Source organism: Plecotus auritus (assembly GCF_963455305.1).
Source record: "Plecotus auritus genome assembly, chromosome: 1".
NCBI classification, from domain to species: domain Eukaryota; kingdom Metazoa; phylum Chordata; class Mammalia; order Chiroptera; family Vespertilionidae; genus Plecotus; species Plecotus auritus.
Genome location: NC_137770.1, coordinates 84,796,170 through 84,818,968, shown reverse-complemented (window position 1 = coordinate 84,818,968; position 22,799 = coordinate 84,796,170). Strand labels below are relative to the sequence as shown.

The window sequence follows — 22,799 nt, the reverse complement described above, 5'->3', positions numbered from 1 at the left end:
TAGGCCTGTTGTAAGGCCCAAATGAGACGGCTCTAGTGAAGAACTATGGAGCCCAGGATCTTCTTGTGTCAAGTTGGTGGCTATAGTGGCTGAAGCTCAGTGTCCCTTTTGGGGGCTGACCCTGACCCTAATCCTGGGTAGAAGGTACAGAAGCCAGGCTGCAAACCCGCAGTGCTCAGACTGCTTCCTTGACAACCTGTGGGTGGAGGAGAGGAAAGGGGCCCAGAGATGTCAGCAGGAAGAAAACCCAAGTGCCCTACTCTCAAGTTACATCTCGGGTTATCTCCATGACCTCTGCTACCTTATCCTCCAAACAAATCAGATCCGGATTCCTTTTTCAATAAATTTTATTTTAAATCCTTAGTGAAGATTTAAAAAGAAAATATAAAGTTCTTGGCTTTAGGGTTGGGGGAAGAGGAAATGGTGCCCCTGAGTTCACACCATTTGGACTTTCCCAGTTCAGTTCCTCAGAGATAAAAGAGGGTATATCTCAAAAATTAAAACAAACAAAAAACGGCTAAAACCAGCCAGGCACCATGAGTAGCTGAAGGAAGTAACCATCACAGACAACCACTAAGAATTATCACCAAGGGAGGCAGGTCCACAGTGTGGAGAACGAGTCTCTTTCAGAGAAAATAGGAAGAACAGAGCAGAGAGGAGGAAGGTAGGTCTTCCAGGCTCTGCACCAGGGACAGAGTGGCTGCCTGGTCCTCTGGACGCTCTGCCAGTAAATGCCGAGCAAAGGCCTGCTCCATCTGTTCCAGAAGAGGTGGGAAGAGGGCATCATGAACACAGCAGGGCGGCCACTACCCCTGCCCACCCCAGGGCCCTTCTCCTGGACCTCCTCGCCTACACAGGCAGCTATTCTCACCCTGCCCTGGACTCACCTGAACTGAGATAAGACTCTGTGGGGTGTGGCTGGGGTCAGGGTCCTCCTCCAAGAAATTCAGTGTCACCTGGAACTTGGGTGGGGGGCCCAGACCCCGGGAGTACCTCTCCAAGTCTGAAAGAGAGAAGGTCAAGAGTTGGAAGAATAAAAAGAGAAGGGAGAGGGCCATAGGCAGGGAGGGAGGAACCCATAATGGAGAAAGAGAGGTGGCAGTGGGGCCACTTGGAGATGAAGGCCAGAACAGGAGCTACAGGAGAAATGCTAGGAACTATGTGGAACTCACCCATGTGCAGACAGAAAAAGTACTCCTTCCTCCAGTAGGAAGTACTTAGAGGTAGCCAACTCTACACAACCTGACATGTTCGCTGCTGAGAGAGCTTAGCGTCCTCTCAGCAGCAGCCCTGGCTGCTCACACACATGTTCCCATACCTTGGTTGTCTGCTCATACTATCTTGCCTGTGCCAGGGCACCCATGGCCCGGGAAACACTCATGCTCTGTGTCCCTTTACTCCTGGCCCCACTTCCAAGGCCAGATTTGAATGGAGGCAGGAAATGGAATTCCAAGTGTGGATGGGAAAGGGGCAATTTGAGGGGATGCCTGGAGTGTGGTAGGGCCAGGGTGTGTGACACGTGTCAGCTCTCCTGAATGTGTGGGCATGTGTGCCAGTGTGTGTGTAGGAGAGGGCTGCACGGCGCACCTTCCCACAATTACTGTGTATGTCATGTGACAGTGCTCTCTGAGCTGTGATGCTCTTGTGCTGGGCTCTACCTGAGCCTCATCTCCCGCAGCATGGACGATGGAAGGAAGGCTGCCAGGCAGCTGCCACGGCTGAGCACGGGGCCTCACAGGATGTGCATCCAGCAAGTGCAGGGGGCCACCCATGGACTATGATGGTGGATCTGCTGGAGGCAGTGCAAGGGGGAGAACTAATGGGGGAGGTCAGAAGCTGGGCTGCAGCAACCTCACCTCTGCAGAAGTGGGCGGTTCTGAAGAGCTCCACACACTCGTTGCTGGGCAGCAGATGTGGGCCTGGACCAGGTGGGAACTGGGGCGCGCTGTAGGAGATGCGGATGGGGCAAAGGCGCTGAACAAAGAGGCCTCTGGAATTGCTAGCCACCAGGACACCCCTCTCGAGTTGGCTCAGCAGGCGTTGGGTGGGTCCTTGCGGGCCGGGCTTGGGAAATACCACTTGCTCCATGCTGCACTGGGAACTGGAGGGCTCAGCCACGAGGCGGCAGTCCAGGCTCTGCACCTGGGCCTCACCCACCACGTGCCCATTGTAGATGAAGGTGAGCATCAGGGAGTAGTCTGTGGACAGAGAGCGACCTACTGCACCAAGTGCATCTCCCCAAGGGCGCATTCACCTGGTCAGCATAGGCTCTGGGGAAACAAAGAGGGACTCTTGCAAATCCAATGTCCTCATTTTGCTGCTGAGGAACATGAGGCCCAGAGAGGAAACCAGGCAAGGGCTGGGGAGGACAGGCAGGCTGTGGAGTGGGGACAGCAGCTACACGTTCTGAGTTTAGAGAAGGCACCGTCACTCCTCATCCTCATTCCCCTTAGCCTCACCAGCAAGGGGCCTCCTGTCAGACCTTCCTATCACTTGGGAGAGTAGCCAATAATCAGATTCCACTGGGGCCTCAATGCTTAATGCTCAGGGTCTTACAGTTTACAAGAAAGTCCCAGAGATTTGGTCTTTCTACAGAAATCAATGTCTTGCCGAAACCGGTTTGGCTCAGTGGATAGAGCGTCGGCCTGCGGACTCAAGGGTCCCAGGTTCGATTCCGGTCAAGGGCATGTACCTGGGTTGGGGGCACATCCCCAGTGGGGGGCGTGCAGGAGGCAGCTGATCGATGTCTCTCTCTCATCGATGTTTCTAACTCTCTATCCCTCTCTCTTTCTCTCTGTAAAATATCAATAAAATATATTAAAAAAAAAAAAAAAAAAAAAAGAAATCAATGTCTTAAAGTGGATTTCCAGGGATAGGGGTTATTTCTGAGAAGCAAGCTGTTTTGGAGTCTGTAGCTGGCCAGGTACACTGCCTAGAAACCAGTGCCTCTGTCTGGGTAAGGTGAGGCCAAGTCGCTGCAAGCCTGACATTAGATAATGCACGTATAGCCATAGGAAGGTGACCTGTGGCGACAGTGAGCAGGGATAGTTAGACGTGCTAAGTACCTGAGTCTGGAGGGGGCAGTAGCTCCAAAGACACCGGATCTCCTTGGAAAGGGGCCTCATTTGTGTCTGCACCTGGAAGGGAGAAGAGGCACTCATTTCAGAGTGGGACTGGAGTCCAAGGGCCAGAGCGTGTGGCATGGGGGATGAGGAGAGGCACGGAGGTGGTACCTTCCTGAGGCTCAGGACTGTTGCTGTTGCTGTTGCTGCTGCTGCTGCTGCTGCACCCAGAGTCTGAATGACCTGCTGCTCCATTGGCCTCCACCTTCTCCTGCAAACATGGAATCTATGGTTGGCCCCCTTTCCCCCCAGTTGCTGTCCTGCCCTCAGGCCCACCCAGTTCCCTCCCCCAGTTCTTACGTTTTTGAGGGGGTCCTGAAGCAAGGCAGGACTGAGTATACAGTTCTTTGTGGTACCCTCATCCTCCTTCCTCTCAGGGGACACCGAGCTGTGGTGTCTCTTTGAGGGTGATTTCTGTGGTGCTGGTGAAGCTGTGAAATGTTGTTGAGGGGGAGAAAGAGGTCAGAGCCTTAAGTGGGGACAGAGGGTAGGGGAGAGCTAGGAGGCAGTGAAAGGATGGGCAAGACTGGGCAGGGGAGCCAGGTTACCAGAGTGGCAGCTCTCTGAGGATAGGGACAAGGTAGAACTCTGACTGAGGGGCCTGAAGGGAGTCCCACCACGCTCCCAGGAGCTCATCTCTATCCTTCTGGCCTACTCTGCTTAGTCTAGGGGACACTCACCAGGGACGGCTCCCGGTGGCAGCAGCCGATACACCTTGTAGGGCTCAGCCCCATCCCTATGGCTATTCTCAGGAACCTCCTCAAATTCAGGGCTCTTGTTAAGAGCACAGCGTAGACGAGTCTTCCAGATAGCGGGGCCTTCTGTGTCTCCCTCCTTGTACTTTCCCTTAAATATTGCCCAGGCCTAGGAAACAGACAAAGTGCAAAGAGGCAGCATGTTACAGGCCGCAGCTAACATGCCACCAGGGCCAGCTTCATGGATGTGCGGCCTGAGCAGCTGCACAGGAAGGCCTGTGCTGGTTTATGCTCAGTTGTTGCCACTTGGAATTCCTTAGTAATTTTTGCATTTTCATCTTGCACTGGGCTCTGACAGTCATGTAGCTGGTTCAATCCTCTACTCCCCCCTTTATCTGACACTCAGGCAGGCACAGCCCTTGGGCATCAGTGTCCATTCCATCCCTCACTTGGAGGCCCATTCACCTTGAAGAAGGCAGCATCCTGGTCCTCTCGGAAATCCTGCTTGCCTGCATGCTTCCAGGGAATCCGGAACATAGTCTTAGCTTCATCTTCCCAGCACACCCCTGGGAACTGTCCACTCTCCACTTGCTCCACCACCCAGTTCCGGAGCTTTCGGGTGCAGCGTGCCCGGCCCGATGCCATCCTGGGAATAAGAGCAGCAGGCAGCATCAGTAGAATCAACCAACCGTTTGGGAGGAAACATCGGCTGAAGTCTTGGCCATTTGGGTTGTATTCTGGCAAGGTCCCCCAAAGAGCCCATCCATCTTTTTCTCTAGCTCAAAATACTCTGAGGTTAAATAGTTTTGTTTCTGCCATTACTGGCAATTACCAAAAATTATGCTTTTTTTTTTTTTTTTAACACCCCAAGCTGTGACATCTGGAAGGAAACCTTAGGTACTGGTCTTAATTTTAAGACTTTTCAGGAATCTGCCCTGGCTGGGTAGCCCAGTTGGTTAGAGCATAGTCACTATACACTAAAGTTGCAGGTTCAATCCTGTCAGGACTCATACAACAATCAACCAATGAATGCACAAATAAGTTGAACAACAAACCGATGTTTCTCTCCTTTCCTTGTTCTCTAAAATCAATACATTTTTTAAAAAGCACTTTTCGGGAATTACTGTTTGGAAGAGAATTTCCTTGGTGTTCTGTTCCTTGTGAGAGGCTCAGTCTAGATCCTTAAACATTTGCAGAGGCAGTATCTGCTTCAGAGATACCTCACCAACCCTCTTCACCCACCATCCCCACCTGTCCTATGACCCCACCCCACCCCTCTGCTTGCCCTAGGGGTAGGTGGGGCAGGGAGCAGGGGGCAGGGGGCGGAGCCAGAGCATAAATAGGCAGGGCCAGAAGGCAAGAAAACAAAGCCAAGTACCCTGGAGCAACAGCCTCCTTCCCTGAACCCAGCGGCAGGTCCTCTGGGCCTTTGCCTGTAGAGCTTGGGACACAGACCCTGATCAGGTCAGTCTCTCACTCAGGCCAACCTCCTGCTTCCTGGCTCACAGGCCTTTAGTCTATCCCTCAGTCTAGCAGAGGGGGACCCCAGGAAACCTCACCCTCCTCTAATGTGGCTGGGTCTTCCAGCTATATACCCAGGCTACCACCAGTTCTTGGTTGATCTTACCTGAGCGGCTGTGCAGGCTGTCCCAGGGCTCAGCTGACCTCAGCTCAGCTCCAGGCTAGGAAGCTTCCTGATAACTCCTCCCTGTTTCTAAGTCCCCACCCTAAGTTTCAGTTCTCCTCCTGGGAGGTCCGTTTCCCTGAAATCACGTGGCCTGAGTTGCAGGGCAATGAGTGGCCACCAGGGGGAGCAGCATCTAAAAATCTCAGATGCAGGAGGAGCCATCAGAGCTCAGGCTCATTCTTCCTCCCTCAGCTACTCCTCGCTTGTGTCCATTTCTGTGACACTGCTGCTTCCCCAGGGAGGTCACGGTGTGCGGGTCTGTCCCCAGAGCATCTGGATAGCTCTGTACCACCTAAGCATCTATGTTCCCTGACGGTGCCTATTTAGTACCTATAGGTGATCTCAAGTATCAGCTGAATTTAATGAAAGGAAGAGAAGCAGGGATGGAGGAAATCAGCCCAGGCCAAGTGGCTGGACAGGGAGGACCTCCCTTTGTCAGCCATGGTATCAATTCCTTTCTGGTCCTGGGTCCAGGGAAGATCAAGTGGTGGGCTGTAGGGGCCCTTTCGGCAAAGCTCTGTTCACCCCCCTTTTTCCCTGGTGCCCCCAGATAGTGGGGTCAGGAAGAAGGACCACCAAGAAGCCTGGGCAAGGAGATGCCTCTTTATTGGTGCTGGAGCTGTTCCTGAGGGTGTGGGATCCTCATCAGGACCCTCGCCCTCAGCTATTTCCTCCTCCGGGGTATACTCTGTCCCAAGGGTATCTCTTCCATCAGCTTCTGCAGAGAGATAGAAGATGATGATGATGGTGATGATGATGATAATCCTGGAGGCCTGGAGCTGACACAGACTGGACAGGGGACTTTCAGAGCATAGGGTCAGAGGTGAGGCTGTGGGGGAAGCTTCACCTGTAACAAGCGGGCGTGGTAGGCAGGGGCATCCTCCCCAGCCAGTGGCTGTGGGCGCATATGCAGGTAGCGCTCGACAGCTGTCTCCAGCTCCTCCACCTCATACAGAGTGGCTGGGTCCAGTGAGTGGGCATTGATGAGGCTTACAAGATACTCTTTGTAGTGTGCCCTGAGGAGATTAGAGGGTGGAATATTTGTTCTTGTTTGGCTAATATTAACTGAGTGTGCCCAGCACCTTGTGGGACACTGGCATACTTGGATGAATAAGATTGACAACCTTCACCTGTGTATGCATGCCAACCTGAGCACATTGCTTACTGCTACCTACCCAGGCCCTTGTCCAGAGAGCCCCTCCCTCCTACTCCTTGCAGGACCTATTGCTCCCAAAGACCCACTTCATTGCCTGGGCACACCCTCAGTGCTCCCCAACATCATGCTCCCAGCCTGGTACTTACTGGCAGAGGCCCGCATAGCCAGCTGGCGTCTCCTTGCCACAAGCTTCGTCCCGGAGCCCATTAGGAACCTCCTTCTGCTCCATCACTCGGCAGCCACCTGTGGGTAAGAGCAGAAAAAGATCCTTTGTTAGGAAAATGCCACTGACAACCAAGCCTTAGGAGAACTGGGATGGAAGCAAGGGAGGCAGCCTCCAGGGAGGGGCTGGGGGGACAGGAGCCCCTGCTCAAACAGCGGTGGTGGTGGGGGTACTTAGAGATGCCATCATGGCAGACCAGCTCTGATACAGAAGCAGGGACCTTGTTGCCCTGCTTTTATCCAAGCTGCCTTTTAGCCTATAATCACATACTCCCTGAGACAGTTCTTTTGTGATTTAGCTCTTGCATAGTTAACTTACTCTGTGAAGGTCTTCCTCTGTGTAGATGGTAAGAAGTAGGGTATATTAGAACCACATGTAACATCTTTCTGATGCCCTCATGGAACCTAAGACAGTGCAACTAGCAAGTCTCAGTAAATACCCATTGAACTAATGAATCATTAACCTTTGGGAATGGGAGAAGAAAGTTAGTATCAAGGTGCTTTAATGTGGCCTCATGTAAAATAGCCGAGCTGGAAAGTGAATATTACCCCCATTTTACAGAGGAGGAATCAAGGCTCAGGGAGGTTATCTCGCCAATGGGCACAAAGTCAGACAGGATGAGTCTTCAGCTCAGAAGCTGAAGCTTCCCCTTTACTCACTGCCCAGTGTGCGCCCAGCCACCCTCTCTCCTTCTGCAAGGCTTGTCCCGACACTCACCTCCAGGGACTGCCCGGGCCCCTGCTGGAGGCTCTGTGTTGAACATGACCTTATTGTCCTGAGAAGGAACAGATGGAGGGTGTTAGGTTATCCTTGATGCCAGCCCACTGGATCCTAGGCCCTGCCCCCTCTCCCGGGCAACCTGCAAACCCTGCCCGGTTGGCCACCCCTCACCTGTAGTAGCTTCTGGAGCCGGAGAGCACTCCAGTCCCGCAGGTAGAAAAGGCAGTCTCGGGGATGGTGTCCATGCAGGGACTTTTTCACTCTGCAGTTAGGGTCTGGACATTTCTGGTGGAAACCCAGATAGGAGAGGGGAAGTTGGAGACTGTTTGGGGTCCTGGCCTCTCAGGAACCCCTGCATGAGGGTGTAGGGGTGGGGGTAGATGGAGACACTGGAGGGTCTGGAGCAAGCAGAGGGGAAAGGGGACAGAGAGAGGTAATTTACACCACCAGCCTCCTCTTCTCTTCCCCTAGGCTGCTCCTCAGTGGCCTCTACCCCTCATACCCATTGGCAGCCCCCTCCCTTTTATCCCTTCCATCCCCATTCTCTAGGCTCACATTCTTGGCGTAAAAAGTATTGTAGCATCCACTGCAGAACTGATGGCGGCACTGGGTGCAGTGAAAGTGCATGCAGCCTCCTCGGGCCAGTGCATACGAGAACTTGCACTTGGGGCAGTCTGCAAGGGACAGCGGGTCAGGGCTAGGGCTGCCACTGCTCCTCAAGGCTTTCAGGAAGAGAGCCACTGGCAACGATAGATTACTGGGCAAACAGGGCTAGTGGGCCAGCCTTACCAATGCCATTTTCCTGAAGGTACATCGCCAGGCCCTGGGCCTGGTATTCTGGGTCATTGTTGCGTTTCCAGTTCTGGAAATCCTCACAGCTCCGGCCCCGGTGCTGCTCCTCCCACTGCGAGAAGGAAACCAAGAGTCACATGGGAGCTCCTAGGCCCTTCTTGCTGGCCCTTCTACTCATATCCAGTGTCCGGGCTTAGTTTATGGCACTGCCATTTACCATTTGCTCTAATCTCAAACTGAGGGGCCAGCCTTGGTGCTTTCATGTCCTCATACCACCACAGATTCACCAGCAAGTCTTGTTTCCAACACCCAAGCCGAGCTAACATTGTAACCATGTCTATTCACAGCCCTGACCTTTCTCTCCATCCCTATTGTGACCATCTTCCTCTGGGCCAGGTCCGGTCTTGCCTCAATTACTTGCCTTGGTTACTAGTTTCTCTGCCTCCACTCAAGACTTCCCTATGGTTCATCTTCAACCTTGCAGTCAAAATGCCTTTGAAAGTCTAAGTCAGGCAGCCCTAGCTGGTTTGGCTCAGTGGATAGAACCTTAGCTTGTGAACTGAAGGGTCCCGGGTTCAATTCAGGTTAAGGGCACATGCCTGGGTTGCGGGCTTGATCCCCAGTGAGGGGCGTGCAGGGGGCAGCCTATCTATGATTTTTTTTCCCGTCTCATCATTGATGTTTCTCTCTCTCTCTCCCTTCCTCTCTGAAATCAATAAAAATACATTAAAAAAAGAGAAATCAATAAAATATTCTAAAGACCATCTCTAAACTCTTCGAAAAGAAAAAAAAAAAGACAGTGTAAGTCAGGCAGCTTCAACAGAATTAGGAGTGTCCTAGTTTTGAGGTTTGGTGGTAGGATCTCAATGTTTTTTTTGTTTGTTTGGTTTTTTTTTCCAATTATTTATTGATTTTAGAGAGAGAGGAAGGAGGAAACACTGATTTGTTGTTCTACGTGTTTATGCATCATTGGCTGACTCTTGCATGTGCCCTGACCAGGGATCGAACCCACAACCTTGGCGTATCAGGATGACACTCCAACTGAGCTATGCAGTCAGGGCTCAGGGGCTTATTTTATTGTGTCTCATAATATAGATGCAATTTTTTGGTATCAAATATTAGTTTTTAAAAGGTAAATGAACTCGTATCACCCCTTGCTTGGCCTTAGGATGAAAAGCAAATACGTTCCTCACTTGGCCCCAGGCCTCTCCTGATCTGGCAGCTAGCTCCTCTCCGACTGCCTGCCACTCTCACCTCTGCTCTTGAGGCTCCAACCACACACTTTCTTCTGACTTTGGCCTTCCCATGTGTTGTTCTTCTGTCTCAAATAATATTTGCATAGTTGACTTCCTCTTAATTTTCAGGCCTGAGCTTAAATTACACCATTTTAGAGTAGACTTGACCTCTCTATCCTAAGTAGGTCCATTCCATTATTCCTAATCTCAGATTCCTGTTGGTTTTCTTCATAGAACTTATGCCCTTGTATAATTATGCTCTTTCTCCCTCCTTCATTTTCTTTCCTTCCCTCCCTCACTGCCACCCTCCCTCCTTTACCTTACCTTTCACCCCTCCTCCCTCCTTCATCTTTCCTCCCCTTTCATCCTTCTTCCCCCCTAAGGCTGCTTCTTCTATCTCCCTCATCCTTCCTTCTTCTCTCACCCTTCCTCCCTCCTAGTCTGTAAGCACTCTGAGCCCAGAGCTCGTGTCTGTTCTGTTCTCCAGGATCCCCCAAGTCTAACAGAGTACCTCTAGCAGTTCAGCAAGTATTTCTGGAAGGATGGATGTGCCTCACCTGGCGCTTACAGCGTATACAGAAGGTCTGGCGACATTGGGGACATGTTGCTTCCAGCTGCTCACGCTCGTATATGAAGCCAAAGGAGCACTGTGGGTGCAAGAGCATAAAGCTATCCGAGGCCTGACTTGGCACCACCCCTGACCCTCCAGTCAGCTCTGCTGGGCAGGCCACTTGCCTGGGCACACCACAAGAACTTGGGGTCCCGCATGAGCACAGCCTCAGTCAGCTTCTTATGGAACAGGGCATAGGCATCCGGCTCTAGGCTCTCTCGAAGCTGGGGACAGAATGCAGAAGTGGTGGGTGGGCACGGTTCCTATTCAGAGCCCAGGGCACCCTGAGTCCCAGAATCTGCAGTACCTGGATGTCAAGAGTAGAGAAGTAGCTGAGCAACTGTGTGTCATCGGAAAGGTCAGGGCGGCCACAGGCAGGGCACACCATGTCAGTGATGTGCTTCTCCTTCAAGGCGATGGTGAAGTGCTGACGGAAGCAGTCAGGACAGATGGTGCATTCACAAGAAGTCAGAGCCTGCATCTAGAAGGTGAGCGGGGAGAGAAAGGGGTCAGAAGCCACAGCTGCCAGCCTGGGGAAGGGGAAGTAGCCAGGTGTTCACTGAGAAACCACTAGTTAACAACTGGGCAGGGGTAGCAACCTCATATGCCAACAAGTGCCAGGCAGGCAACCTAAATGTCTGAAGACTGTCAGGTGGAGGAAAACAGACAATGGTAAACCTAAGGTAAATTAACCAATGTCTTCTAAAGGCAGTCACATCAATTAAAAGCTAACACATATGCCCAGCCAGTGTGACTCAAGTTGGTTGAGCATCATCCCATGCACAAAGAGGTTGCCGGTTCAATTCCAGGTCAGGGCATATGCCCGGGTTTGGAGTCTAATTCCCAGTGTGGGCATGCAGGAGGCAGTCGATCAATGTTTCTCTCTCATCGATGTTTCTATTTCTCTCTCCCTCTCCCTTCCTTTTTTCTCTAAGTCAATAAAAACATAAAAAAGCCCTAGCCCTAGCTGGTTTGTCTCAGTGGATAGAGTGTCGGCCACGGACTGAAAGGCCCAGTAAGGGCATGTACCTCAGTTGCAGGCTTGGTCCCCAGCCCTGGGTCAGGGTGCTGCAGGAGGCAACCAATAGATATCTCTCTCTCTCACATGGATGTTTCTCTGTCTCTCCCCCTCCCTTCCATTCTCCCTAAAAACTCAATGGAAAAAATCCTCGGTTGATAATTAACAAAAACATTTTTAAAAAAGCTCACACACAAATAATCTTGAAATGACAAAATGACTGAGATGGAGAACAGACTAGTGATTGCCAGGTGACAGGAGAAAGGGAAGAAGTTGTATCTATACATCTACCAAAGGGCAGCATGAGGGAGTTTCTTTGTGGTGATGGAACAGCCTGTACCTTGAATTATGGTGGTGGTGGTGGTTATATGAATCTCTACATGGGTTAAAAGAGCATAGAACCACATACACACACATATCCATGGAAAAAAACATACTAGGTCTGCAGTCTAGCTAACAATGTATACATGTCTATTTCTTGGACTTCATCTTGTACTATAATTATACCAGAAGTCATCATGGGGGTAAGGTGAGTGAAGAGCACACAGGACTCTGTACTATTTTTATAACTTCCTGTGAATCTACAATTATTTTATATATACACAATTATTTTAAAATAAAGTAAAAACAAAACAAAAAATATACCGAGTGAGCCTAACTAAATTGGACTGTATTTAGCTAAAGAACTACCAGTTTTCACCTAAAATAAGTGGGGGCTCAGGAGACAAGAAGGGGCCTTTTTCTACAAAATGGATTTTTTTTTTTTAAAGTTACTCCGGTTAATTTATTTTATTACTAGTGGCCTGGTGCATGGACTTGTGCACATTGAAAGGAAATTAATTAGAAGAAATATTTTAATATCACTATTCGCCCTTTCTCTATAATAGAAGTGTCAAACAAATTCACGATCAACAATGACAGATCAAAACACACACGTGCGATTGGCGCCAGTGAGAGCTTTATATGTATTATGCATGTGCAAGTCAACTTAGTCTTTTATAGATATAGAATAAATTTGCTTAATTAGACCTGCTTTCTGATTTAGTTAAACTTTCTCCAGCCCAGTGAAGCACCCTAACTTCTCTTTCAGGTAATTGTCAGCAACACAGCAGTAAATATCAACACAAAGCAGATTATTATTGTCGATCACCCAGGGAGAACAAAGGGTAAAATATTTAATTGCATCAGTGTTTGACTATATTCTGCGCAGTGAGACAACCTGAAGTAATTTTCAAGGTCCACCATTTCTTACTTTTCAGTCGGGTCAAGTTTCTAAACTTTGTAATATCCATTTTCTGGTTAATGAAAATAAAATAGGATTCCACCAAGTCTCCTATCTACCTACTCCAGAACTTTTGTGAGGATCAAATGAGATGAGGCATGGGAAAACACTTCACAGACATTTGGTTACAGTGAGAAATGTTTCCACCTAGCTTAAAGCAAGTCGTGTTCCTGGGCTGAAGAAACTGCAAGGAGGCTAGTCATTGCTAGGGAGAGGAAGCTGTCCCTAGGGAGAAGCCGGGCATTGCTACATGACGTCATTACCCAATGGACACTTAGCATGTTAGCCTTTTATATATATAATTGTTTTTTTTTTAATCCTCACCCAAGGATATTTTTTCCATTGATTTCTAGAGAGAGTGGAAGGGAGAAAAGACAGAGGGACAGAGGGAGAGGGAGAGGGAGAGAGAAGGAGAGAGAGAGGAGAGAGAGAGATATATAGAGAGAGAGAGAGAGAGAAACATCAACGTGAGGGACACATTGATTGGTTGTCTCCCACAAATGCCTCCAGTAGGGAACCTGTAACTGAGGTACAAGGTACAAGGTCTGTGCCTTTGATTGGTATGTGCCCTTGACCTGACTGGGAATCAAACCTGTGACCCCTAGGTTTGTAGGCTGATGCTCTAACCACTGAGAAAAACAGGCCAGGGCCAAAATGGATATTTGATGATGATATCAAAGAATTACTGTTAAGTTTTTGGGTGTGGCATGGTATTTGTGGCTATGTTTTCAAAGCATTTTATATTTTAGAGATATATACTGAAATATTAGCAGATAAACCATATGATGCCTGAGATTTGCTTCAAAATAATCCTCTGTGTGTGGAGGTGAAATAAACATTGGCCATACATTTATAATTGCTGAAGCCTAGTGATGAATATATGGTGGAGAGTGGAGAAGAAAATCTGTGATACAATTTTCTCTACCATTGTATGTTTGAAATTTTCCATAATAGAACATTAAAAAATGGGGGTTGGGAGAGGCAGCCTATTTTTGCCCTCCCCTTCCCAGAAGCCTTCAGGGGCTCATGAACAACTGTAGAGCAAAAGATGATCAGAGACAGGCTGGAGTAGAGTGGGGGGTCTAAAGGGAATAAGAGTCATTCTGAGGCCAGGTTCAGTGTGACAGGCTTACTCGGTTGCGGGGCAGGGTCCAACCACACACAGCACATTCTTGGGCAAGCAAGCGACGCAGAAAGGCCCGATCTTGGCTCTGCCTCACAGCTTCTACCACATCCCCTAATTCATAGTTCCTGGGTGTCTCCTGCAACAGCGATAGCGCCAGCTCTGCCCGGCCCCAGCTGGGGAGTGTGTAGACTGCCAAAAGTCGTCTGACCAGGCTCTGCAATATGATTCAGGTGGAGAGGGAAGAAGTGGCTGTCAGACCCAAGGCTCCTATCCTTCAGCCTTCCCTCTCCCCCTTCATGTGTCTCTTCACCTCCTCCCAGCACCTGCTTATCTGAACTGTCCCATGAAGGGGTGGGCTCCGGGCCACTGTCCCAGAGGCGCTGATGGAAGGGCTCTAAGCGTTGACGCTGTAGCTCAGTCAGGGCCCGTGTCACATCACCCCCGTGTTGGAACAATGCTTGAAGAGACCCCTCCTCAGGCCCAAAGCCCAGGGATCGGAGCTCCTGCACCTGAGAGTTGGGAGTGGAGAGGATAAATAAAGAGGGAAAAAGCAAGCAAAAGAGAGAATATGAGAGGCTCTGACCCACAACCCTCAACCCTATCCCACTTCCAGCACAGCTGGTACCTTCCTGCGCCGGACTCTCACACACTCTTCCACAGCTTCATCAAGATTGCCATGACGATCCAGCCAGGCTTTCTGGGCCTCCTGACAGGAAAAGGCACCTAGCCCAGGGTCCTGTTGTCCAGCCAGTTCAGCCACCATCTCCAGCACGTAGGGCAGCTCTGAACGCAACCACTGCAAGGGCACCTCGGTGCCAGAATACTGCAGAGCTGAGAAGACCTCCTCTGGACAGGCGCCGGCGGCTTCTCCTTCCTGAGGCACAGTCCACCCAGACAGAGGGCCATCAGGAAGGTGCCCTCCATCTACCCTCAGACAGCACCAAAATGCGGACAGTGGTTGAGCTCAGACTATGATCATGTGAGCGGAGCTAAGCATGACACCTGTCATATGGGAAGTGTTCAATAACAAGTAGCTGTGGCTAACAATCACCAGATTTATAAGAATTCCTATTATTTGACTGCAGCCTCTCCTTCCCCCACCACCTCAGCCCCACCTCATCCCAGGCCCAAATCCTCACCCGGATCTTGATCACCAGCTGACGACCTTCCTCCCGCATCTTGTCTTGGCGCTGCTTCTCAGGGTCCCCACAGGAACTGGGCAGAGGGGCACTGAGGCGTCGTGGAGGCTCTGGATTGGGGAGTTGCTCTTCCAAAGAGCTGGCTTTGGGCTGGGAGGCATGCTTTACTGGGATGGGGCTGCTGGTCCGGTGACACATAGCACACACCCAGCCAGGGCCCGAATTGCAGAAGGTACAGTGAGTACAGTACCAGATTGAAGTCTGGGCAGAGGAGAGCAAAGTGTCTCTCTGCTGGGGAGGCAGAAAGAATTATCCCATTGAAAGTTGGCTGAGGCTCAAGATGGAAATGTAGGGAGCGGGTTGGAAGATAAGGGGAAACTGATGGAAAACTGGGGATGAAGAGGTAGAGAATGGCTTATGGTAACAGGTACAAATGAAGAACTTGGAAAGCCAGGAACAGGTTACCTGAAGGGGCTGCAGGCAAATGCCACCATCCTGAGACTCCACCACCAAGCTAGGAGGCTGAGCCAGCCGAGGTCGCTCACACATGGCACACAGCACAGCCGCCGCCTCATTCTCAAAGGTGCAGCTCTGGCAGGCCCAGTGACCCCGTGCAAGTTCAGGTTCTAGGCCTCCAGCTCCTTGGGGACCTTCGATCTCCAGCCCCAACCCCTTACAGCCTCTGGGCCGATCACAGGCCTCACAGAGCACTGCCCAAGGTTTATTTAGCATGGAACAGGTGGCACAGTGCCAGGACAGACGGGCACTTGCAGGATCAGGGGACGAAAGAGAGTTGTCTCTGAGGGCCAGCAAGGAGGTTAGCTGGGGCAGTGGTGGAGCTGAGGCAGGTAAGCTGCAATGGAAAAAGCAGACACGGCCTGCTGAGGAGGGGGGTCCCCTGGTGCTTGGGTCCTCCACGCTGGGCATCCCTTATTCCCTGCATGATGATACATGGCTCTCGCCTTTGCACATTTTGTTCGATCTGGCACACTCCCATACCCATAGCCTATTAAACATTTAAATGACAGCTTAAAGTTTACATCTTGCTGATAGAGATCCCTAACATAGGGCATGACCCATTCTGGGTGCTTAAAATACTGTCAGCTGATTGAGCTGATCTTCAGACTGGGTTGCATCCTCTTATTACCTATTTGCACACCACAATAATCTATCTTGTTGTGACTGCTACTTGCTTAATATGTATGTCTGTGATCTCCTGGAGGGCAATTACTAGCTACTTGCCCTCTATAAAACAGTCTATAGCACAGAATATGGTATGTAGGAAATTCTCAAATAATTGTAAGTTCTCTCAGTTTCACTCCCTCTCAGAAGAGAAGGCCTCTCACCTAGAGGTCAAGTGGGCAGCGTGAGGGGCCCAGGTCTGGCGGAGGTGATGGGCACGGGATGGGTGCCCATGGAACAGGCGATCACAAGCTGGGCACAAGGCCTGTTTACAGGCTGAGCAGTGCAGTGTGCCTGGGGCAGAACCACAGAGGAAGCAAGGACCGGGAGTGGAGCCTGGAAAACAGGAGAGAAAGAATAGAACATCTTTCTGAAAAAGGCCAGGTTACAGCTGAATGTGCTTTGGAGGGGGACCAGTCACAGACTACTTTTCAATATATCTGGACTTAAGGAACCATTTTAATCTCTTTTTTAAAAAGAAAGATAACCAAGAAGGTACACAGAGAAGGGCTCCAAATTTCCATCAATACGGTCTACTAACCCTGCCCCTCCCAAGATGGGACCAATAATACCTGGGGCAGAGGGTGTGATGAGGGGGCCAGGAGCAATCTCTCTCAGTAGGGGGGCAAACTCTGAGAGCTGTAGCATCTGAGGAAAAAGGGCAGGGAGTGGGCAAAGGTTTGGAGAGTCCCCAACCCCTGTCCACTTGTTCACCAGGCCCCAAAGCCCCATTCCTGCCTTGCGTGCATCATCTTCAGCCATGTCGTTCAGCAGCTGCTCCAGTGCGTGCTGTCTTGGATGAGTGTTCTGTAAACAAGAAAAGAAGAGTTCCCACCTACAGCCCTAGAACAAGGCCTTCCCTCTAAGACCTGGTCCCCCAACATTCACACGAAGAACAGTAAGGGGAGCTACCACATTGCTGAGGGGACTATGCCCTGGGCTTAGTAGCATGGGAATCCCTAGGCTGGCTTTGGAGTTAGGCAGATCTTCCCAGCCCTGGTGCTTACACCCTCAAGAGCAGAGACACCTCACCTGTAACAGCAGACTGAGCTCAGTCCGAAGTAACAGTACTTCCAGTGTGACTGTAGCAACTTGGTGCTCATCTGGATCTTCTTGCCCCTCAGGGAAGCTCAACCCATCCGGCTGCTCCTCTGTGTAGCCATACAATCGCAGAACATCCCGGCCCCCCTGCCACACATTCACTATCAGTCAACACCCAGCAGGCCCTCTTCCCAATAGGGCTGAACCCCTTCCCATTCTGCTCAGGCCCTTTCTGGCCACCCGAGCCCAAGCCAAATTCCTTTCTCCTATAAGGGACTCCAGGGGCTTCACCTGCACAGCATCCACCGTACTTCGAAAGACCGGGTTATTAAACTTGACCCCGCGCCAGTACCGTGGTCTCTGAGGGCTGAGGAGGTTGCGGCCATATTTCTCTAGGATGTTCAGGGCCGTGGAAAGGGTGCTGAGGTAGGTTTGGGGCTGAAAGCAGTCATAGAGCAGAGAGCTGTGAGCGTCTAGCTCGGGCTCAGATTCTCTGTCCCCCTCCCCAGCGGTGCCCGGCCTCACCTCTCCGTGAGCATTGCAGCGGATCAGGCGTGCGGCGTCCAGCTGCTGGTAGCGGGCGGATGGCGGCAGAGAGGTGACCAGTAGCGGCCAGAGCTGCTCCACGGAAAACGCCTGCCCGGAATCCTTCCTTAAGGCGCTAGCCAGCTCCTCGCGGGCAGCCAGGAAGGCCCGCTCCTCCTCCTCGCCTGGCATCCCGAGACAGTAGTCAGTCCCAGCCCCGCGGCCCGCCTGGACCCGCACAGGCTGCGCGTGGCCCGAGCGCCGCCCCTCCTGCCCGATGTCTGACTTCGCGGCGCGACCCAGTCCGCGCAGCCTTGGGTCACTCAGGCCACGGTCACTCTAGGGCCCCCGGCCCCCAGCCAGGATTAGTCGGGAACAGGAAGCACTAGAATAGAGGGCGGGACTGCCACCCAGTTTCAGAGGAAGAGGAGGGGGTTAAGGTTAGGAAAGGGCGGGGTCATGAAATTATGGGGCGTGGCCAACAAGGGAGACTTGCTCCTAGCTAATGAGGAGGGTAAATGGTCCCTGGCTCCTCCCCTAGAGCGTCTCTACTTTTAACCCAGTGCTGGAGTTATTCCCCGCCTTCCGCCAGGCTGGTCCGCCCCTTTCCGGATAGCCAAAGGAGCGGGGTTACCTAATTTCCCTCAAAGCCTTCCTCCCTATCCTGACCAGTAGGCCTGGCTCCGGTCTCCACTGGGAAGTCCCTCTCTGCGCCTGTGCCGGGCTCAAGCGAGTCTTCTCCAGTCGGTGTTGAAGGCAGGGAGCCCCACGCCTACTCCCTTTCATAGCCTGCTAGCGTGCCCCAGTTCCAGGCCCTCCCTCCTACTTCTTCCGAAGCTCTGATGCCTGTCCGGTCTCTTCTCACAGTTGCGCCTTCTAGGGGCAGCCCCACCTCTCATTCCAACACTGACTTCCTGTAAGCCCCACCCCTTCTCGGGAGGGACCGCCCCAGTTCAGTGTTCTCGGTTCCACTCGCCCTAGCTCCTCCCTCGGACCTCCCCTGGCCTTGTAACCGAGTCAGCACCGCCTCTCCTAGTCTCAACTGGTTGAGTATGGCTAAGGGGCTCCCTACGGTTGGCGGCCTGCCAGGGGGAGGGGGGAAAAAAGGAAGGGGGTGGGGTTAAGGGGGGCGGGCCTGGATGTGGGGAGTGAAAGCGAAAGCCCAGGAGGCGAGCCCAGAGACCCGAGATCTAGCAACTGGAGCAGCATGGCCAAGCCTTGTGGGGTGCGCCTGAGCGGGGAAGCCCGCAAACAGGTAATGTGGACCGGGAAGCTAGGAGGGGGCCGGGGAGCCCTCCTGGATAGAGGCGAAGGTGGGTGTTCCACGGGACCAAGGCCGTGCCGGAGAACTACCCCAACCTCTCTCTTTAGTGCTTTCACTTCTGCCCGGGGATTCCCAGATTCCTGCCCTCTGGCCTGTCTCTGCACCGAGCACGGATTTCCAAGGAAATCTGGCTTGTGGTGGGAAAGGCCAGAGCCAAGTTGGAGGGCATTTAATTGGGGATGGGATCTTACTGTTGATAATTGAGACCCTTAACCAACATTCAGGTACTGCTCTCTATGCAGGTGGATGTCTTCAGGCAAAATCTTTTCCAGGAGGTAAGTCTTCTGGATTCAAGCTATTTGACCCAGAATCTTAGGTCGATGCTTAAGGATCACAACCTCTCAGAGTGACCCCCAAACCCACCCTAGACCTGGCCCTACTTCCCTTATCAAGCCTTCACCCAAGATAAGCTCCTAATTGATCTCTACCTCTAATTTGATATCTTTTAATATTGTCCCCATTTCTGCCACTTCTCTCTCCTCTTTTGGTGTGGAGGGAGACGCTGTGGCCCCGAATCAGGAATACCACAGCCCTAACCTTGGATCTGCCACTTCCCAGTTGGGCAAGTCCCTTCACTTTTCAGGACTTCAGTTTCCTCATTTGTAGGTCTTGGATTCAGTAATTTTCAAGGCCCTTCCAGTCCCACTTCTCAGACATCGCATTGAGTGTTTTCTGTGATTCCCCACCCTTGCAATATAATCCACAGGCTGAGGAATTCCTCTACAGATTCTTGCCACAGAAGATCATACACCTGAATCAGCTCTTGCAAGTGAGTAGTATGGACCCCTTTTGCTCCATCCCATGACCTCTGTCCTCTCCACCCACCCTCTCTAACTAAAAACTGGGCTCAGCATGTAGAGAACAGTTGTTTGAGTGGTGCACTGGGAACTATAGGATGGTGTGAGGCCTGAGCCTAGGTTGGGAGGGAGAGGGCAGGTGGGATGTGTGGAGGGAAGGTCGGGCAGCCCCTGACAGTAAGCTTTGTGCAGGAGGACTCCCTCAATGTGGCTGACCTGACCTCTCTCCGAGCCTCACTGGACATCCCTATTCCAGACCCTCCACCCAAAGATGATGAGGTGAGGCACTCAGGGTATAGGGTTTAGACTATGTGCAGATGATGGCTCTCTAATCTCCATGACTTTTCTGAAGCTACTTTCACCCTTTCTACTTTAGATGGAAACAGATAAGCAGGAGAAGAAAGAAGGTAAGCGAAGAATGGGTAGCTAGGGAAAGGGAAATGGCACAATACTGCTGGATAAAAAAGGGCCTAAATCCCTTCTTTTTCACAGTCCCTAAGTGCGGCTTTCTCCCTGGGAATGAGAAGCTCCTGGCCCTGCTTGCCCTGGTTAAGCCAGAAGTCTGGACTCTCAAAGAAAAATGTATTCTGGTAAGCCTGGGAACTAAGAGAAATAGAGAAGACAAGCCAGGCCAGGCCCTGGTGTCCTTCAGATATGCAAGTCCTTCCTTCAGGAACCTATTCCTGAAATAGGAAACTTCCTTCTGTGACATGGGTTTAGATACCTTTTGTTTTGCTAGACCTCTGATATCACAGTGGTATCCCTGAAATCAAAGACCGTGCTATATTCACCTCCATAACCTCAGAACTCACTGCTATACCAGGTGGATAGTGCAGATGCTATAATATAGTGGGTTGATTTAAGAGTTTGGGCCCTAGAGGAAAACTGCCTGGGTTCAAATCATGACTCTATCACTTACCTATCTGGTTATCTTAAGTAAGTCACTTAGATGTTCTTTGGTTCCATTTTTTCATCTGTTAAGTGGGTATAATAAGAATATGTAACTTGAGCCCTCGACGGTTTGGCTCAGTGAATAGAGCATCGGACTGCGGACCAAAGGGACCTGGGTTCAATTCCGGGCACCCGTACCTGGGTTGCAGGCTTCTCCCTGGCCTGAGCCCTGGTCACTGTGTGTTTAGGAGGCAACCAATTGATGTGTTTCTCTCACATTGATATTTCTCTCTGTCTTTCCCTCTCTCTTCCACTCTCTCTAAATACCAATGGAAAAATATCCTTGGGTGAGGATTGAAAAAATAATCTTACCTAATAATAGACAAACATGTAAATTGACTGTACCTCTGCTATGCCCACAGCCAATCAGAGTGAGTATGCAAATTAGAAGGCCAAAGATGGCGACCACCCAGCTGCTCCAGGCTCAGTGGCCAGGCGGGGCAGCATGCCTGCTATGGGGGGGGGGGGGGGGGAAGAGGCGCAGGGCGCGAAGGGATCTACAGGAGCGGAGTGCCCCAGCGAAGACAAGACTGCAGACTCCAGAGTCTGCTGCGAAGTCGAAGATGGCAGACTCCTGCCTGAGTCTGCAGCAAAGACGAAGAAGGCAGACTCTGGCCGGAGCGAAGGCCTGGGTCCCAAGTGCCGGAGGAAAACCGGTGCTGGAAGCCAAGGGAAGGAAGGCTTATTGCACGAATCTTTTCGTGCAACGGGCCTCTAGTAATAAAAAAATAAAGCAGTTTTTTTTAAAAAAGAATATATAACTTGAAAGATTAAATGAGATGTATAATACATAACACAGTACTTAGCACATAATAAATGCTCAATTAAATACAGCCATTATTATGAAATAGCAGAAATAGGAAAAACCCAGTAAGTTTGTTGAATGATTCCGACATGATACCTCTTCATGTAGGTGATCACGTGGATCCAGCACCTGATCCCCAAGATTGAGGATGGAAATGACTTTGGGGTAGCAATCCAGGTAAGAAAAGGTGTCTCCGCCCAGGTATAAGACATTAAGACCTGGGAGAGACTTGGAGAGTAAGGGATAGGAGCTAGACATAACTGGGAGGAGGAGGAAGATGATGAGTGAAGACGGGAAGAGATGAAGTGTTTTCTTTGCCTCCCATCTCTTTTGTCACCACAGGAGAAGGTGCTGGAGAGGGTGAATGCAGTCAAGACCAAAGTAGAAGTCTTCCAGACAACCATTTCCAAGTGAGGGCAGCAAGAAGGCCACCATGGGGGATGGGGAGTAGGGGAGCGGCTATGGGGACATTTTTTGGGACTCCCAAAGCTAGGCAGTCCCATTAGGATGATGAGGGACTTTGGGAAGGGTCTGAGGGAATATATCTCTCTGAATGCCCATTCTTGTGGTTACTCCCCTTGCTTCTGGCAGGTACTTCTCAGAACGTGGGGATGCTGTGGCCAAGGCCTCTAAGGAGACCCATGTCGTGAGTAGATTGTTTACTAGCCTTTCAGCTGAGGCTGGCAGGTGTGAGGGTGAGGAAAGGGGGATAGAAGTCCTCTTTGTCTTGTTTATGACCTTCCCAATATGGGGAATATTACAGTAAAAGCATTGCCTAGGATACTGATTTGGGTTTCAAAAATATTGACTCCTTTTTTTGTTTGGCACTGTGGGAATCCCGTTTCTTGTGCTAAGGGCTCATCCTCAAGTTACCTATTCCCTGTATGAGGAAACCAGACTATGTCTCAACCTCCTGACTCAGCTTTGCCTTCCACATCCCAGATGGATTACCGGGCCTTGGTGCACGAGCGAGATGAGGCAGCCTATAGGGAGCTCAGGGCCATGGTGCTGGACCTAAGGGCCTTCTATGTGAGTATGGAGTAAGTCCCCAAGGGATTTGGATGAGGGGGTACAGAGGGAGAGCCAAGAACCTGACTGCTGTACTTCTGGCCTTCTTTCAGGCTGAGCTTTATCATATCATTAGCAGCAACCTGGAGAAAATTGTCAACCCAAAGGGTGAAGAGAAGCCATCTATGTACTGATCCTAGGGCTAAAAGGGAAATAAATTACCAATACTTTGTGTGGATTACCTCTGGTGTGTGTCATTCATTCAGAAAGCATTTACTGAGTGCCACCTTTGTCCAGACACTGAATGTGAATGTGGTGGTGGGAAAGGTAGGGGGTTCCAGGAAGACAAAGATGAATTATA

The 22,799-nt window shown here is 51.0% G+C and overlaps 3 protein-coding genes across 9 annotated transcripts; 1 reads left to right on the top strand and 2 right to left on the bottom strand.

Moving 5' to 3' along the window:
- Nucleotides 1–338: 338 nt before the first annotated feature.
- On the bottom strand, nt 339–5,836 carry IRF9 (interferon regulatory factor 9). Of its 2 annotated transcripts, XM_080676237.1 has the most exons (9): nt 5,445–5,836; nt 4,283–4,463; nt 3,803–3,986; nt 3,423–3,553; nt 3,234–3,333; nt 3,066–3,137; nt 1,857–2,198; nt 888–1,003; nt 339–755 (listed from the first exon to the last, which is right to left on the bottom strand). In XM_080676237.1, the coding sequence occupies exons 2-9, from the start codon at nt 4,460–4,462 to the stop codon at nt 627–629; spliced, it is 1,254 nt and encodes a 417-aa protein (XP_080532363.1). In that variant the 5' UTR covers nt 4,463; nt 5,445–5,836; the 3' UTR covers nt 339–626. The 2 variants fall into 2 exon arrangements, with proteins under 2 accessions (XP_080532363.1, XP_080532364.1); XM_080676238.1 differs by lacking the exon at nt 5,445–5,836 and having other exon boundaries at nt 4,283–4,687.
- On the bottom strand, nt 4,678–18,487 carry RNF31 (ring finger protein 31). Of its 5 annotated transcripts, XM_080676188.1 has the most exons (22): nt 18,380–18,487; nt 17,554–17,738; nt 17,320–17,466; nt 17,020–17,175; nt 16,726–16,794; nt 16,560–16,635; nt 16,152–16,323; nt 15,271–15,658; nt 14,806–15,096; nt 14,292–14,540; nt 13,990–14,175; nt 13,674–13,880; nt 10,548–10,721; nt 10,366–10,464; nt 10,188–10,277; nt 8,393–8,507; nt 8,159–8,277; nt 7,775–7,888; nt 7,601–7,658; nt 6,807–6,903; nt 6,352–6,520; nt 4,678–6,222 (listed from the first exon to the last, which is right to left on the bottom strand). In XM_080676188.1, the coding sequence occupies exons 1-22, from the start codon at nt 18,450–18,452 to the stop codon at nt 6,169–6,171; spliced, it is 3,288 nt and encodes a 1,095-aa protein (XP_080532314.1). In that variant the 5' UTR covers nt 18,453–18,487; the 3' UTR covers nt 4,678–6,168. The 5 variants fall into 5 exon arrangements, with proteins under 5 accessions (XP_080532314.1, XP_080532315.1, XP_080532316.1 ...); XM_080676189.1 differs by lacking the exon at nt 18,380–18,487 and having other exon boundaries at nt 17,554–17,961; XM_080676190.1 differs by lacking the exon at nt 18,380–18,487 and having other exon boundaries at nt 14,806–15,093; nt 17,554–17,935.
- Nucleotides 18,154–22,676, top strand: PSME2 (proteasome activator subunit 2). Of its 2 annotated transcripts, none has more exons than XM_080676291.1 (11): nt 18,154–18,808; nt 19,120–19,152; nt 19,584–19,646; nt 19,867–19,953; nt 20,051–20,081; nt 20,167–20,264; nt 21,539–21,607; nt 21,773–21,840; nt 22,022–22,076; nt 22,373–22,459; nt 22,552–22,676. In XM_080676291.1, exons 1-11 carry the CDS (start codon nt 18,761–18,763, stop codon nt 22,630–22,632), a joined length of 720 nt encoding a protein of 239 aa, XP_080532417.1. In that variant the 5' UTR covers nt 18,154–18,760; the 3' UTR covers nt 22,633–22,676. The 2 variants fall into 2 exon arrangements, with proteins under 2 accessions (XP_080532417.1, XP_080532416.1); XM_080676290.1 differs by having other exon boundaries at nt 18,702–18,808; nt 19,102–19,152.
- Nucleotides 22,677–22,799: the final 123 nt, after the last annotated feature.